The following is an 18,312-nucleotide window of genomic DNA, read 5'->3' on the forward strand; positions in this document are numbered from 1 at the left end:
AACCATGAGTTCTCTGGTTTAACGCTGATTCGGGGTTTAAGAAATGTTTGCTGAAAAATTAATGTTCTCAAAATTCTAGTACAAGGTAGAGTTGAGCTCTTAAGAGTGCAAAGATCAAAGTGCTATATTGGAAAATTTGTTCTCGGCTTTAACTGAAGAGCAAAAAAAATGTGTGTTAATATATATTTATATGTCTCACAAGGGTCTTTTAAAAAAGCCTTTCATGTCCTTTATTCTTTAAACTTTTATAACATAGGTTGAAAGCATGATACAATCTGTTAACTTCCAGCTCATGTACTGAGAGATCTTTTGCTCAGAACTAATGAAGACTTCCGTTCTGTTAGGAGGTAATTCACCTCCCTTGTTCCAGAATTTGAAATAAGAATGCAGTGTACCTCTAAATGCAACTATGTAAACATCTGTGTGCACACGGACTAGGCCGTGGGGAATATAGGACAGGGGCAAGGTTGTTTTCAATATTCCTTTTTTGTTACTAAAACTGGGTACAAAAGAATACATTGTGCACAACTGTGCAATCTCCTTGTCCTCTGATGTGAATAGATGTGTTTTTAACTGCTGTTTATATCCCATTTCTAACATCACAACCATCTACATCCTCTCCAAACCAAAGAAAGTTGAAAAGTGCACGAGGTCTTTACAATCTTGAACAGTGAGTGCGCCTGCTCAAGTACAAACCGTGTGCGCCCTTCTTTCTCTCTCTAGACAGAATTTCTTGGGGATCCTTCAGGCCCCCCGGCCGTATTTCTCCCTAGGCTCTTATTAAAACCAGGTGCGCGGGAGGCGGGCCTTTTTGGACAGAAAAGCCTTCTCTGGGCCCAAAGCTCCCCCTTCCGGTGTGTTTTCTAGAGGGGATTCATGAGCTGAGCAAAGAGAAAGCAGGCAGCTGGTGCTGGCTGGCAAGCGGGGGTTAACTTGTCGAGACGGGCACGCGGCCTGGCTGGGCGAAGGCAATGTGTACAAGGGCAGAAAGTGAGGTTGGGCTGGGGGTAAACAGCCGGTGCCCAGGGACATTTCCGCCCAGTGCCACGCAGGAGCGTTGTCCGCGCGCAGTGAAAGGCCCCCAGGTCCACCGCGCTCTGTAGGGCGGGGAGGAGCACAGGGAAGCCGCACAGCCGCCGCGTATCTGAATTTGAAACCCGGGCGGGCTCCGGCCAGACGGCGGCCTGCGCCCGGGGCGCGCGGAGGAGCCGCCGGAGACCCCGACTCCCTGCCGGGGCTCTCCCGCGGCCCGCGCCGGCTTCCACAACGTCCACGGGATGCGCAGTGCTTACCCTCGGTGTCGTCCAGGGACCGGGGCGGCCCGGCGGGGACCGGTCGTGAGTGGTGCGGTGGCCCGGGCCGCGGAGCGCTCAGAGCGACCTCCCAGAACGCCGCAGCCCGGCGCCCGAGAGCCTGAGCTTCCGGGGACGCGGGGCTGCCCGACGCGAGGTCCCCGTGGGTTTCTCTGCCCGCGACCGTTGACCCGAGACCCTAGGAGCCGAGCAAGGCTGCAGCCGGTGGCCGGATGGGGCAACAGTTGGGGATGGGGAGGACAGTTGGGCCGCGAAGGCGGCACCCCCTTTTCGAGCTCGCAGTAAAATTCGTGCGAGCGCTTGAGAGCCTCACCCCGCGGCCTGAACCCCAAATCCGGCCCAGTGTCTGTGAGGGCGTTGGCTACTTATTAGGGTCAAGGATTGGAGTGCTGGCGCTTTGATCACACTCTAGAGTAGGAGACAGGCCTCAGATGAAAGAGGAACATGTTAGGGCACAAAAAGTTAAGGTGCAGAGAGGAACAAAGACCCCAAAAAATGTGCTTCCGAATTTTGAGTAGCCATTTCCTATTCTTTGGACCAAACATCAGGCCGACCTGTTTTCTCATTTTCTCTAATTGCTGTTTAAAATTTTAACGTCCTTTGCCAGGGTCTGTATAGCCTTTCAGCCTGACAGCCATGTTTTCTGAGGGGGTTGCATGAATTTTAAGTGACCCCAGGAAATAGACAGCCAGCCAGACAAGAAGGTTAGAAAGCCCTACCATCGCAAACGTTTGCCTGACACACTGGGCTCCGTAAAAACCACTCCAAAGTGGGTCACTCCAGCACATCTTCTGGGCTTGGTGCCCTGTTTGATGGGAAAAAGTGTTCTCAGCCTTAACCCCAAGATCCTGTGACAACTAACAAGGAAACTCCAGAGAAGTTTCCAGATTCAAGCAACCCTAGTGATTTCTGGCAAAATACTGCTGATGCCAGTTTCTCAAATTTTGGTCCACGAAACACCTACAGCAGATTCCTGGGGGAGTCCTTGTTGTAGATTCAGGATTTAGGGCCTACACTATAGATGATGAGTTAGATTAAGAGCGATGAGCCCAGAAATCTGCATTTTTAACAAGCTTGCCTTGTGAAACGTCTGCTCACTATAATTTGAGAATTACTAGACTTGCCCCTTTATTTGACATTGCTGAAATGGTGCTTGTTTTTCTATCTTGAGCCGTCTCTCAAAATTCTCAACGGTATTAAACATTCTTTTTTTCTGTTTTTTTTTCCAAGTGTAGACTATGAAGTCTGACTTCCAAACAAACTGTGCCTTATTGCATGAACTTTTTTAAACAAAATTATGCCAAAAGCATTACTTCCCACTGTATAGAGCTCTGAGCACATCCTGAGGATAAGTAGGTGGGCTATACTTTGTGCCTTCTGCCAAGGCACAAAGAGCTGTTTGGGCTGTTTGTCTTTTTTTTTTTAATTTATTTTTAGCTGCGTTGGGTCCTCGTTGTTGCACGCGGTCTTTCTTTTAGTTGCGGCGAGCGGGGGCTACTCTTCGTTGCGGTGTGCGGGCTTCTCATTGCGGTGGCTTCCCTTGTTGTGGAGCACGGGCTCTAGGCACACAGGCTTCAGTAGTTGTGGCGCATGGGCTCAGTAGTTGTGGCTCGTGGGCTCAGTAGTTGTGGCACTCGGGCTCAGTAGTTGTGGCTCGTGGGCTCTAGAGCACAGGCGCAGTAGTTGTGGCGCACAGGCTTAGTTGCTCCGCGGCATGTGGGATCTTCCTGGACCAGGGCTTGAACCCGTGTCCCCTGCATTGGCAGGCAGATTCTTAACCACTGCGCCACCAGGGAAGCCCCTGTTTGTCATTCTGAGCCACACATATTCCTGCCATGCTACAGGAGGCTGAATGTTTTATGCCCCCTACCCGCTCCCCCCGCACTGCCTGCCAGATTCATTTGTTGAGACCTAATCCCCAGTGTGGTGGTATTTGGAGGTAGGACCTTTGGGAGATGATAGGTCATGAAAGCAGAGGCCAGTGGGATTGGTGTCCTTGTAAAAGAGGCCCCAGAAAGCTTCTGCACCCATCCCGCTATGTGAGGACACAGCTAGTAGATAGTGCCTATGAGCCAGGAAGTGGGCTCTCACAAGACACCGAATCTGCCTGTGCCTTAATCTTGGACTTCCAAGCCCCCAGAACTGTGAGACATAAATTTCTGTTGTTTATAAGCCACCCAGTCTATGGAGTTCTATTATAGCAGCCCAAAGGGACTAAGACACCTGCCAATTTTTCTTCTACTGCTTCGCTCAGGCCTCAAACAGCACAGCTTTTCTTGGGTAAAATAGAAGCAGAGTCTGTGATCAAGATGGTTTCCAAACTGAACTGCACAACAAAAGCATCTATGGAGCTTTTTAAACTACTGACCCACACAGAATCTCAGCAGTCCCAAACATATTTGTTTGCAGAACCTATTTCACAAAGCATCTCATGGGACTAATGAGCTGTCAAAAGTATTGACAGTGCTGACAGAAGTAGCACTGAATTGAATTTGAGGAAATAATTAATGGCATAAACAATATTTGCAACAAAAATGTTCAACACACAGTTGCTTATAATATAAAGAATTTGGAAATAACCCAAATTTATCCAGCAGTAGAAAGTGGGTTAAATAAATGATGGTGCATTTATATGAAGGAATACAAGGCAACTATTAACATAGTTTAGAGAATATTTATTGACTTGGAAAGATGTTCTTGATGAGTAAAGTGAAAAGTGCAACTTGAACAATTGCTCTCTTCTTGTTAAAAAAAAAAAAAAGCCTAGTGGTAACTGACAGAAGACCCAAGAAAGCAGACTCCTAAGCTGATGATAGTGAGCACTGAAAAGAATCCTAATTTGCACTGCAGAACTGGAAAACCGCAGAACACAGAGCTGTAGTTGGAAGGCTATTGAAGAAGCAATTCAATGTCCTCTCCAAGTCATTACAGCTGGGTGACTGTCCTCCACCCCAGCAAAACACTGGAGGCTCATTTCCCAGAGAGGCTACGTGCATTAAAAACAAGAGGATTAAATGAAAATTTAAATACTGCCCAAGCCCTCTTCTCCAGCAGGCTGGAAGCCTGACATACGTCTTCCAGAGAGGAGATTGCAGAATTCTTCTCTGGTGAATCTGGCCCGCCAAAGAGAAAAGAGAAAAGAGAAAAGATACTGACATGACAGGCTCCTGATCAGATCCAAGCCCGTAGCTGACAAACCCCATCCACACACGCACAACTTCCAATTAGCTGGGGTTTTTTTTGCCCCACTTGGCAGATACCAAGAATTACTTGCTGTTAGAAGAAAGGTTCTAACGTTAAAGAGATGGTAAGAGCAGACAGCAAAAACCAAGGCTATTAATGGAAAAGAAAACCCGTTTTCTTTCATGAAAATTCTCAGAGAAATAAGAGAGTATATGCACCCATGAAACAAGAACAAGCTGTTTAAAAAAAAAAAAAGGAAATGAGAACAAGGCAGAGTTCTTGGACGTTACCTATACAAAAAAAATGACTAGGGATAAACGATATAGGTGAAAATAAAGGACAGGCCAGATCAACTAAATGATAGGAGTTCCAGAAAGAGAGGACAGAAAAAAATAGAGGGGAGGCTGTCATTAAATAAATAATTAATCAATAGGATTTCCCCAAATTGAAGGACATGAGTCTCCTGATTGAAAGGACCTCTTAAGCGCCCAGAATGGGTGAAAATAAACCTACATGAAGGAACATCCTTATAAAATTTCAGAATATTTGTACAAATAGATTTTAGCCACTTCTAAAGATAAAGAAATGAGTGACCTAGAAAGCATCAAGAATCAAAACAGCTTCAGACTTCTCAACAGCAGCACTAGAAGTTGCAAGGCAATAGTAGCTAATAGTTCAGGTAGACTCTAACTATATTGTACTGTATTAAGTGCTTTACAATTCATCCTCACAACAACCCTATGACATAGGTGCTATTATTACCTTCATTTTACAGGTGAGAAATCTGAGGTACAAAGGAGCTGACAAACTTGCCCAAATGACAGAGGTAATAAATGCTAGGATTTGAATCAGGCAGACTGGCTCTAGAGCCCATGATCCTAATTGGTATATCATACTGAAGCAGTGCCTTCAAAATTAAAAGGGAAAAGTATATGCAACTCAGAATTATATATCTGGCCAAATTATCATTAAGTGATAAAGTAGATAATTTTTGGATATGCATATTCTCAAAAATTATACCTCTCATAACTCTTAAGGACAATTATTGTGCAATTTCACTTATATAAGGTGCCTAGAACAGTCTAATACATAGAAACAAAAAGTAGAACATTGGTTACCAGGGGCTGTGGGGAGGTAAGAATGAGGAGTTGTTGTTTAATGTGTACAGAGTTTCAGTCTGGGGTGATGAAGTGGAGATGGATAGTGGTTATGGTTGCACAATAATGTAAGTATAGTTAATGCCACTTAAAAATGGTTGAAATGGTAAATTTTATGTTATGTTTACCAAAAGGAAGAAAAAGCTCCTATAGGAAAAAGTACGCCACCCAAGTGAGGGAGTGAAGCAAGAAAGAGGAAAGTTAGGATTCAGGAAGCAAGAAATCCGACTCAAGAGTAAGGCAAAAGGAATCCCCCAGATAATGAAGAAGGGAGATCCTGGGATAGCGGCTGTGCATTAGGCTCAGCAAACAACCACTTCAGAAGGTACAGGGAGTGATATTTCCAAAAAGATGAAATTGATAGAAGACATGATATTTTTCTGAACTTACTGAGAAGATATACAGCTAACTGGGAGAGAATTTGAAGCTAAATTAATAATTACATAAAAACTTAAGCAGGGACTTCCCTGGAGGCGCAGTGGTTAAGAATCCACCTGCCAATGCAGCGGACACGGGTTTGAGCCCTGGTCCGGGAAGATCCCACATGCCGCGGAGCAACTAAGCCCATGCACCACAATTGCTGAGCCAGTGCACCACAACTACTGCAGCCCATGTGCCTAGAGCCCGTGCTCCACAACAAAAGAAGCCACTGAAATGAGAAGCCTGCTCACCGCAACGAGGAGTAGCGCCCCTCGCCGCAACGAGAGAAAGCTTGCACACAGCAATGAAGACCCAACGCAGCCAAAAGAGAAAAATTTTTTTAATTAAAAATTTTTTTTAAACTTTTTAAAATTAAAAATGTTAAAAAATTTTTTTAATTTAAAAAATTTTTTAAATCTTTAATTAAAAATTTTTTAATTTAAAATTTTTTTAAAATTTTAAAACAACTTACGCAAACAAACAAAAAATAAGATAATTATTAATCCCAGGAAAACTTAGTGTTGTGATACAAAAGAAAAGTAATCTTCATACTTTTTTGTACTACATGACTCAGCAGTGAATTGCGTATCTAGTCGTGATAATGTGAACACTAAATATCGATCTAACCAAAGGTTTATGCTAGATCTGCATCAAGAAGATGAGGGTATGAGTGCTGTGTACCAGGGTGTGCAGGTGAGGATGGAAACTGAACTCTTATATGCCTTAATGGAAATCAACAGATAATGCCTAAAAAAGAAAACTCAAGAAGTGACTTAGACATATGTGTTAAATACCAAAATAAACAACTATAAACAACTATAAGATTTAAAAGCAGTTGCCTCCAAAATAAAGCAGAAAATTGAGGAGATGGAGTGGTTTGGAAACTGCTATTTTTTTGTGGTAAATCTTGGAGAACTGTTTGACTCTTTAAACCCTGTGAATATATAAGTTTGGTAAAAATCGAAACTAATTTTCAAAAAAGAAGACCAACACAACTCTAAAGCTTCTCCAGAAAGTCCAGAAAAGCCTGTTTCTACCTCCTTGTTTTCTCAAATCAAACCTACTTCTTTCCAAGCAGTAGTTTTCTGCACAATTCTTCTGTGATTCTCTGCCATTGTACACACATTTTCATAAAATAGGCTTTTGTGAGCTAGCCTGGGAATTTAACCATTGCTTATATTACTTCTCTGGAGACATGTATTTCAAGTTCTAACCAAACAACTTCCAAAAATCCTTTCAGAACTTCTCTTGTTTATTAATTGGGGACTGTATTATCCATTCCCATAAGACTTTACATACAATACAGCTAAAAAGACATTTGAAAAATCACAGAATATTATGATTGCATTTGACACTGTGCCAGCTGGTACAATCAGTGAGTGATGTGGCTACTGGAAAGAAGAAGGGTAGGAGGAGAGTCATCAGGGGAGACTGTGTCAAAGAGCCTCAGTTCAAGCTGAATGTGCAAAGATGGATTGTAGATTGTTTAAATGGTGGCATCAATCAGGACTTTCTGTGAAAGTGACAGACACTCAACCCAAACTAGCTAAGCCAGAAATGGAATGTTTTGGCTCACCTAACTAGGACATCCCAAGGGGTCTGGCATCAGGCAAAGATTGATCCTAGGTCCAAAAGAGTTGCTAAGCTCGCTTCATCTCCATTATTCTCCTCTACAGCTCCAGTCTTACTTCCCAGCTTTGCAGCATGGGGTGCTAATGAGGTGGATAGGTAACTCTATTGGCTGTACGTCAAAATCCCAGGGGAAGACCCTGATTGGTCCTCCATGGGTTCAGGTGAATGGATACTATGATTGGCCAGGCCTGAGTCAGCTGCCAGAAAGGGAAGATGAGGAATAACCTGCTGGGCTGCCAGAAATAATACCTATTACATCCCAGTATAATTGTACATACCAAATATGCTCTGGTGGAGATTTATTAGAGCCTGGGCCAATTGGCAGCGTAAGTAAAAATGCCTCATAAATGCTAAAGCACCATGAAATGTTGGTTGTGAGTCAGTACTAAATGTAAGTCTACATTGGCCCTACCCAGCCAAACTGCAATTACTCCTGGATCCTTAGCTCTCTGAATGTTTTAAGTTTTTCTTTCCTCCTAGCAGATTCATTTGTCACAGTTTCCCCACGTATTGGCCTCTTTCTTCTAACAGAATCTGCTTCCAACTGCAGTGAAAAATTTGTTCATGTCATTTTTCAAAGGAACTTAGGAGGAAAAAAAATGTCCACAGTTGGAATAGTTCGAAACTGAAAACATAATGGATGTATGTGCGTGTAATCAGATTGTTCTCAGCATCTTTCACTCTACCGTTTCTCTAATCTATTGAGTCACTTTTTTGGCCTTGTTGAGCCAGTCCTCAAATAAGCCAAAAATATTTTGCTGATACTAGCTGCAATTTACTGAGTGATAGGATATTTGTAATGTACTTTGAGACTGAGCTTATAGCCCTGAAGATTAGGCAGTTAATTAGTAGAGAAATGTTTTCACCATCTCGAAAAAGCAAACTTCAGATTAATTAACAGTCTATACTGGAATTTCCAATTTTTATAGGCCTACTTTAGATGTCTGATTTTTAACTAGGTGTGAGGTGTTCCTTGACTGCTGACAATGTAAAGTAGGCTGATGGCTAAATGTGTTTCCGATAAACCTCTCATTGATGTCAACACTTGAATACCTAATGCTACACTGAACTTTGTATTCGAAGATAGTATGGATGAATGCTAACTACTTGTGAGTCTGAGTTTTGCTGAAAAGACCTTAAGCCAGATTTGGGTAATATTCTCTGTAATGGATACTAGTAAAATCTTAGGGCAGGCCTTCACTTCATTTGCACAAAATTACCAAAACAAGACATTACTAGATGATTACCCAAGGCCATTCTCCGTCCATCTTTTCCTTGCCAGTCTCTTCCCATGACAGAGACTGAAAATGGCAGGTATTCACTTTCCCAGCCTCCTGTGCAGCTAGCGATGGCCGTATGATCCAGGTCAGGCCAGTTGGAATGAAGAGAGAGATGGCTGGGATATTTGGGGGAGAGATTTTTCTTACCTCAGTGACAGACAAGATGCATGGGTAGACAGCCTTTTTATTTGCATCCTTCCTGCTTCTTCCTGTTTGGGTCACATCTGAGAAGGTAATGCCAGGAGCTCTAGCAGCCATTTGTGACCATTGCTGAAACACTGAGCATGAAACTGAGAAAAAGCCCAAGTCACTGGGAATATCACTGAGCCACTACACCCACTGGAATGGCCTGCTTCCGCATTTCATGCAAAGTGAGATCAATCATCTCCTACGTTTCAGCCATTGGGCATTCTATCACTTTCAGCCAAAGGCATGCTTTTATCTTTAAATGATTCAAAGATACGAATTATTTACCCAGTGCTCATTCTGTTGATATGCTCTCCCCTTCTTGACTGTACCCAGATTTTATTTGGGTATCCAACCTCTCTCTGTATCCCATGTGGCCAGTGGAAGCAGATTCTTCCCTTGTTTATAGGGGTGATCATTGGTTGGCTTAAGTCAGTCAATACATTCCACTCCCCTGGAACTGAATGGAGGATTCCATTCAAGGGTTAGCTACAAGTTGTCTGACCAGAGTGAATCTTTGGATTCTTGCTTGGAATGCTGGAAAAGAAGTGCTCTCTTACCTTCTCAACTACTCACATATGAAGCCAAGAATGCTATTTTGCCACCATGAAGTAAATTAGCCTTTGGAAGAAGTACATGCCTCAGAAGGCAAAACAGAAATACAGAAAGAAACTAAGCCTATGCTAACATTATTGAGGTGTTGGATCACTGTAGTTTTGGACTTGCCATTACGTGAGGGCAAAAATCTCCTTTATTAAAGTCAGTTTGAGTTGCATTCTCTGTTCTTTGCAACTTCAGAATGCATTCTGATTTGATATACTTCCTATCTAGGCTGTTAGGCGACAGGCAAAGAGGAAAACCACATGGCAATCTTTTAAGAGGCAAAAGCGAAAACACCTCTCCATAAATGAACCATATTGGGTAGGTGTGTGGTCATCCATCATCCTTTTCTTCTCTCATCAAAGATAGAGAAAAAAACGATGTATTGAACTGCCACACGTAATGTGCTCTGCCACTTAACTCTGTTGGGCTTTGAGCAAGTTACTTAAACTGCTTGTGCCTTGGTTCCTGTATATGTAAAATGGAGACCATGATAGTATCTGCCTTGTAGGGAGGCTCTGAGATTAAATGAGATAATACATGTAACGTGCCTCTAATGGGGCCTGTTCATAGTAAACACTCAGTAGATGCTAATTATTATGATTATCAGGATCCTCAGTCAACTGGGGATTGTGCTGGAGAGGACCAGTGTCTCCTGCCAAATCTTCCAAATGATCTCTGTACAAGATACTATCTTGTTGCTGAAGAGCTCACACCTCTTCTTTTGGTCAAAAGAGAACAAAATAATATTCCTGCAGATTTCCAACTGCACAACTCCTTAGCTCATGCACAGACTCTCTTACTCAAAGCTCAGTCCTGCCTTTCAGAAGGGCCTGGAGCACTGATTCTCACTCTCCATGAAAGGAGGTGAAGGACACCCCCATCCTCTTACCCCAGGAATCCAGAACTAGCCCTGTTCATGGCAGCACACCAGCACACCAGCCCAGCATGAGGAGAAAGCCCACCCTGGGAGGGGGGAGGGGTGTTTGTACTTGGCAATTGCCCACCTCACCCCGCAGTCCCCTGGGACAGACCAGGATGGATTAGTAAACCCAGAGGGAAAGGGAGAAACCCAGAGACTGAGAAGCAGCCTTTGTAAACAGGGTTCATGGAACGGCTGCATCGGTGATTTCATCCCTGACCAAGGATGCCATAAAAAAGAGAAATATTCAGTGATCACCATTTCATGTCACTGTAAAAGACTTAGAATCGGGGCCCAGAAAGCTCAGGTTCCAGCAACATTCTGCTTTGACAGGACCTTAAAATGCCTTCTGGAGTCAAGTCAGGGAGAAAAATTCTTAAGGTAACTGAGTGCAGCACATAACTAAGTATGAAGAATCCACTCTAATTGCCAAAAAGGAATATGGCCAAGGCTCCTAAGGAAAGGGGGAAAAAAGTGAAAAAGAAAGCAGAAACATTATGATAAGAAGAAAAGGGATGTTCATTTTCAAACAGGAGATAAGATATGGATTAAAGTTCATCCTCAGAATAATGTAGCAAGAAACTTTATAGCCAAACTGACTCCAACCGGAAAGGTCCCTGTTTCTCGGATCTCTTTGAATTATAGGGAAAACTAATTGGATCTTCATGTTTACCGTGGAGGAAACCAAGTGTTACTCAGGATGTAAATCCTGAAGGTACTTGAAAAAAACAACACTGACCTTTACAAGCCTCTAAACTTATAGGTCTGTAAGGAGAAAAGAAAAATTGATTTCCTGACCTTTGCCTGGTTTCTTGTCTTTTTTTTTTTTTTTTTTTTCTCTACACAGGGGCCTCCAATCCCCTCACTCTCTTCCTGGTGTTAATTTTCTGACTGTGCCCTCTGTCCTTGGTCAGAGCCAGGGGAAGGGGATGGGCCCATTCTCCATCTAGACTCTACAGAGGCCGGTCCAGGTTGAGGGATGACTCCACCACTCAAGGACCCTGGGTGAAGCCTGCTACCTCTCAGCTTCCTCCACTGTGTCTAGAAGGTGGCTCACCTCTTCAGCAGTCCCACGACAATGAGACTAGCCATCACGTTTGAGCACCTACTGTGTGCTGGGCATTGTGGTATGACATTTTTAGACATTGTCTTTTCGTTTTTTTTTAAATTTGAGCTTTTATTTTTTTTAAGACAATCTATTTATTTATTTATCATTCTCTTTGGCCATGCCACGCAGCTTGTGGGATCTTAGTTCCCCAACCAGGGATAGAACTCGCATCCCCTGTATTGGAAGCTCAGAGTCTTAACCACTGGACCCACAGGAAAGTCCGACATTGTCTTAATTAATTAATACTCACAACAACCCTATGAGTTTGGGCCTCTAACTGGCTACACGTCTCTCTCCCATTTCACAGATCAGGAAAACCCCTGTTCCCTCACCGTTTCCTCTCTCCTCCTTTCTTTAGCCCACCTTCCCTGTGAGCCAAGAGGTGAGATCAATGAAGGACAGAACCATTTGAACTCCCAGAGTCCTCCAGGTTGGCGGGGCAGTTGTTGTAGAGCTGAGGAAACTGAGGCCTAGAGACGGAGGCCCACCAAGTTCCCGAGAGGCAGGGTGAGGAGACCCCAGACCAGCATCGTTCCACTGCCCCACACAGCATTTTTTCATTCACTGAAGTCTGGTCTGGGAGGCCACAGTGACTCACCATTCTTCCGTGTGAAGTAATTCCTTTGCGGTATCTGGCATCTTTAGTGTCTGAGTCTACAGTGAGAAGAGAGGGGAACTTTAAGGTCATTGCAGGATTAGAGGGAAAGGTGGGTAGCGAGGGGGAAGAGGAACAAATGGGCACACCAGGGAGAAGCCGGACCATGGGAATGTTAGAATCCTGGGGCGGGCGATGGATGAGGCTAAGTGATTTGTCAACATGAATTTATCCCTAAATCCTCACGCAAAGTGACCCTTCTCATAATAGGCAAGGAGCTAGGCAGTGTGATCTGAGATATGCCTGCCTCAGGGGCCTGTATAGGGGCCCAAATCATGACTCTTTGCCACTCAAATGGTTTACAGCAATGTCTCCTGCTTTTAAGTCATTTGCTTACCATTACGAAGATTTTTGTTGTATTTGTGAACCATCTGCAATATTATTTGCTTAAGAGTTTAGCAATTTTGGGGACTTCCCTGGTGGTCCAGTGGTAAAGAATCCGCCTTAACAATGCAGGGGACGCGGGTTCAATCCCTGGTCAGGGAACTAAGATCCCACATGCCACAGGGCAACTAAGCCCGCACGCCACAACTACTGAGCTCACGTGCCTCAACTAGAGAGCCTGCGTGCCACAAACTACAGAGCCCACGTGCCCTGCAGCCTGTGCGCCACAACTAGAGAGAAGTCCTCACACTGCAACAAAAGATCTCGCATGCCTCAACAAAGATCCCCCGTGCCAGCAACTAAGACCCAAAGCAGCCAAAAATAAATAATTAAAATAAATAATTTTTAATTTATTAATAATAAATAATAAATAAATCTTTTTTTATAAGAGTTTAGCAATTTTTAAAAACATGAATAGATACATTTTAGGAGAAATGTTGTATCAGTACTGTAAGGAGAAAGTCAGTATCATTCGCCATAAATAGCGGCATAGTAATAACTACAGCGAACACAAAACAAGGTTAGACTCTTGCTGGCTAGTTGCCTGTCAGAGACTCTGAGCCTGAGCTTTGTTCTTTCTTTGTTATCGAGGTTACCAAGTGTTAGGTGTTAAACACAGGGCCAAATGGAAATTATCTCCTTGACCTGAACCAGAAGGATTGACAGGAAGTGAAATGCTGTTGAACATCACCTAAATCATCTTGAGAACCGCCAGTGGTCTTGATCGCAGACATTAGGGGATTCTGTGGGCTCCTTTCATGTTTCTCCAAAAAGCAGCAATAGTTATACATGAGAAGGAACAATTCATCAAAGACATATTATCCAGCTGTGAGTTGGGGTGATTCACTTCTCCGGGCCTCAGTTTTCCTCATCTGCAAAATGGGAGGGTTAGAGCAGATAATGTCTTTCAGTCTTTTCCAGCTCTAGATCCTACTGCCTCTATAACCTCAGGAAACAAATATCGGATCTGGGACACAGGACAGCTTGGGTGTAATGGGCAACCACAGGGTCATTTGAAAGGTGGCAGAGAACAGGCTAGCAGCCCTGAACACTGGAGAAAGGGAGGTGTTTAGAAGTACCACAGATAAAAGTCACCCTCTTCCCAGCCTTACCCAGGGCCACCAAAATAACATGTGCATCCCAAGAATGCTCAAATGGTGAAAGTGTTAAACTCTGATCTTTTCATATTCAACACTTGGATTTCAGAGCTAAATTGCCTAATTTGCAGTGAGAAAATTACACTTCATTTTCCTTTAAAAAAAACAGTATTCTCTTATATGGAGCATCCTGAGTAGGCTGGTTTCTGTTTGACTGAGAGGTGGTTTCGAGCAGTGGTTAGGAACTGGCCTGAATTCCATCACTCACTAAGGGTATGACTTGGACAAGTAAGTCCCCATCTTAAAAGGGGGGTTAATAATGATACCTACTTGTGGTTCCACTTGTGGTGGGTACCATTATTCAATTGTGCTGGTTGGATGAAGAAATATGTGTAAAGTGTTTGGCATAGTATCTAGCAAACAGTAAATGTATAAACAAAAATAGTAGCTGTTAGTATTTCCTGCCTGTCTCATCTCGGCCCTTCTACTTGCTATCCCAATACAGCCTCTCTCCCACTCTCTCTCTCTCTCTCCCCCTCCCCCCCGCCACCACCCCCGCCCCCCCCCCCCCCCCCCCGCCTCCACCCCACTCTAGTCCTTCCTTCCTGTCTTGGTGATCACCTTTCTCATGCTCCGGCTGGTACCTCTCTATATGTCTGTCTCCACGTCCTTTGCCAGACACAGTCAGCACTCAATAAATCTGTTGAATTGTGTAGAGGCCCCTTTGAAAATAGTGGAAGCAGCCTCTAGCTGAAAACAGGAAGGATTTTACAGGGACATTTTTACACTGCCTTCAGACTGGCTGCCGAAAAACCTAAGCCAAACGTGTGTTATATACGAGGGATATTTGTGGGCATATGCCATCTTTATAGGACTTAGTTGAAACAATTCCTTGTTTGCTCAATTAAGATGAGGAAAAGAACATAATCTCCCACTTCTGTTTCATTTCACCCCAGGATAAGGAAGAAAAGAGGATACAAGTTTCCTAACTGTCCTGGTTTTCTTCTTGGGTTCATCTAAGTGTGTTTACAAAATATACACAGTGGATTCCTTAGTAACACACACATGATTAGCCCCTTCTGATATCTGAAAGATATATGAATTGCTGAGCTGCTGATGAGAAAGATCCACGAATAGTTTTTTTAATTGGTTTAGTAAGATTATTTCCAGTCAACAATTCCCTAGTTTAGTGACAGAAGATAGATCTGTTTTCCATAAAAAGTGAAATGCCAGACTTTTGAATCACTCCAAATAAAAAACATTCCCTTAAAGAGTCACTTGCTATCATTTGTTTTATAGCAAAAAATAAAAGTCAAGATAGAAACTATCTTGAAGAGGCACTAGCAGTGATAAGCAGTGATAAGAACACAAACAGTTCTCAGTCCTTCACTAAATTTCCAACTACTGCTGCAGGATATGCTGTGCTTCGTTGGAAACAAATAAACATAAGCCAACTTGCCCTCATTTGTTTCCATCAGCTCAATAAGAACTTGTGTCTCCTACTTGTACAGCACTTTAGAATAGAAAATGCTTTCCTAATTTTTATCTGGTCTTCAGAGCATCCCTGGGAGGCAAATAGGGTGGGTAAGAGAGGTAACATCAGAAACAACCCACATGTCCACCAACTGACGAATGGATAAATAAAATGTGGTATATCCATACAATGGAATATTATGGGACAATAAAAAGGAATGAAGTACTGATATTGCTACACCCTAGATGAACCTTGACAACGTTAGACTAACTGAAAGAAGTCAGTCACAATGGACCATATATTATATGATTCCATTTATACAAAATGCCCAGAATAGGCAAATCTATAGAGACAGAAAGTAGATTGGTGATTGCCTAAGGCTGAGAGAGCATGGTGGGGTTGGCGTAGGAAGTAGCCAAAGGGTAAGGGGTTTCTTTTGGGGGGTAGTGAAAATGTTCTAAAATTGATTGTGATGACCGTTGCACAACTCTGTGACTATACTAAAAGCCAGTGGATTTTAAATGTCAAATAGGCAAATTATGTGGTTTCTTGTATCACAATAGAGCTGTTTTAGAAAGAGAGAGAGGGCTTCCCTGGTGGCGCAGCGGTTGAGAATCTGCCTGCTAATGCAGGGGACACGGGTTCGAGCCCTGGTCTGGGAAGATCCCACATGCCGCAGAGCAACTAGGTCCATGAGCCACAACTACTGAGCCTGCGCGTCTGGAGCCTGTGCTCCGCAACAAGAGAGGCCACGACAGTGAGAGGCCCGCGCACCACGATGAAGAGTAGCCCCCGCTTGCCACAACTAGAGAAAGCCCTCGCACAGAAACGAAGACCCAACACAGCCAAAAATAAATAAATTTAAAAAAAAAAAAAAAAGAAAGAGAGAGAGATGACACTGTGGAGTCTGCGTTTGGCATTCATGTGGCTTCCATCTCAGGTTTGCCACTTAGGTACTACGTGACCTTAGCCACTTATTTCAACTTTCTGAATCCAGCTGACCTGTCTCAGAAGTAGTAATGCCTCCCTTGCAGGGCGGTGTGGGGAACCCAGTCAAGGCCCACAGAGCGCCTGAAACAGTGCTGCATGTGCAATCTGCTCGATACATGGCGGCCGTAACCAGGACCACTCTGATGGTGAGCTAGCTGAGGCTCGGAGTATAAACAGCCTTGGCAATGGATACGAAATGGGCCCGACTGGCCTCCTGACACATGGCACTGACCTGCCTTCTTCATGGTTGAGACAGAACAGAAAATCAGAAAGAACGTCAGATTTGGAAACAGAAGAACTAGGCACTTACTCCCTACTGCCTGCTAGCTCTGTGCTGGCAATGAGGGCTCAGTAGAGGGTTAGGTAGATGTGGTCCCTGTCCTAATGGAGTTTACAGAGTGGCAACTAGGAGAACCAGACTCGCTTCACAATCCTGGGCAAGTTATTTAACTTTTCTAAGGTTCAGTAACTGCCAAGCGTCAGATGAGAGTAACAGTCATGCATCATCTATAAGACTGGTGTGACCATTTAATCAGATTATCTATAAAAAGTACTAAATACAGTGCCTGACGCACGATAAACACTAAAGAAATAACTGTCATTACTATTTTATTTATTATTATCATCTGCAGTAGCATTGTATCTGTACTAGAGGACAGTCTGTTCAGCTTCCGTCAGCTTATTTCTTTATTTATGAACTGGAGATATTAACGGTTATCTCTAGCTTTTTATGCAAGCCAGATAAGAAAATTTGTGTAAAAAGCATTTTTTTTAACTTTTTATTTTATATTGGAGTATAGTTGGTTGACAATGTTGTGATAGTTTCAGGTGTACAGCAAAATGATTCAGTTATACATTTTCCTGTTTAGATTGTTGCATAATATTGAGCAGAGTTCCCTGTGTAAAAAGCATTTTTGATATGGGGTTATTATTTTCATTCCATGAAAGTAGCACCACTCAGAACCTTGAGTGAACCGAGGTATTGCTTTGTTTTGCCTCAAGACAGCAAGCCCTTCTAAATTACAACCCTGGGAAATCAAGATGATAGTAAATTACTCAGGCCATCCCCTGGCCTGGGGGACTTAGGGTTAGGGTTCAGGTAGTAAGTCCTAGAGTAAGTGGACGTGTAGCCAGGCTGCAGATTGATGAGTGCCGAGAGGAGCCGGTTATTTGATCCCCAGGAAATGTTTCTGTGCTGGGGTCACTGTTGCCAGCTTTTGAATCAATAAGGCAGCACCTTTTAGACCAGAAAGTTCAGTTCTATTTATCAAGTCAAGAGAAGTGAGAGGAGCAACAAGCATGATGAAAGCCGGGCTCTAGCTAAGCCTACAGTCAGCTCCAGTGTGAGAGGGCAGGACCCAGGCAGAGCAGCTGCAGCTTTCCAGGGGCATCCCAGGATTTCCGGGGTCTTCCTTCAAGAGCCCCACCACTTTCTCACCTCTCCAGACACTGATCAGCACACCCTGATTCATTCCATAACCCTTTACTGAACACGTAGCAAGGGCCAGGCACTGTTCTAGGCACAGGGAATCTTCATTCATGTATTTGTTCAACAAATAAATATTGAGCACTTACGGTGTGCCAGACACTCTGATAAATGGAACAATGGCTGAGACACAGCCCCTCCCAGAGCTTCCAGTGTAGGAGGGAAGAGAAGTAAGTCAGCGATGACAGAGGATAAACAGCATAAGGGAGGACAGCCCAGGGTGCTATCAAAGCACAGAGGAGGGACACCCAACCCAGTTTGGAGGCTGCCTCCCCAGTCTGAAGGCCTGAGTTGGCCTTCAGGCCTCCAGGAAGTCTCTGTGCCCAACAGCCAGAGCAGGCACACATTGTCAACAGACACAAGAAAGAAACAACCACCCAAATACGGGTTCTCTCAGTGACCCTCTGTTCATAACTTGAAATCAA

At 43.7% G+C, this 18,312-nt stretch overlaps 1 protein-coding gene across 1 annotated transcript in view; it reads right to left on the minus strand.

Annotated features, from left to right (window-relative positions):
• The window catches only part of LOC137772249 (uncharacterized), a 195,878-nt gene extending 184,093 nt beyond the window's left edge, over positions 1 to 11,785 (minus strand). Inside the window, exons 1-2 of the mRNA XM_068556112.1 lie at positions 11,751 to 11,785; positions 1,293 to 1,634 (exon numbers count right to left, since the gene is read on the minus strand). Of these exons, the coding sequence (XP_068412213.1) occupies positions 1,293 to 1,634; positions 11,751 to 11,785 (377 nt within the window). The remainder of the gene's footprint in view (positions 1 to 1,292; positions 1,635 to 11,750) is intronic.
• Between the last annotated feature and the right edge of the window lie 6,527 nt (positions 11,786 to 18,312).

Source organism: Eschrichtius robustus, chromosome 11 (assembly GCF_028021215.1).
Source record: "Eschrichtius robustus isolate mEscRob2 chromosome 11, mEscRob2.pri, whole genome shotgun sequence".
In the NCBI taxonomy this organism is placed as follows: domain Eukaryota; kingdom Metazoa; phylum Chordata; class Mammalia; order Artiodactyla; family Eschrichtiidae; genus Eschrichtius; species Eschrichtius robustus.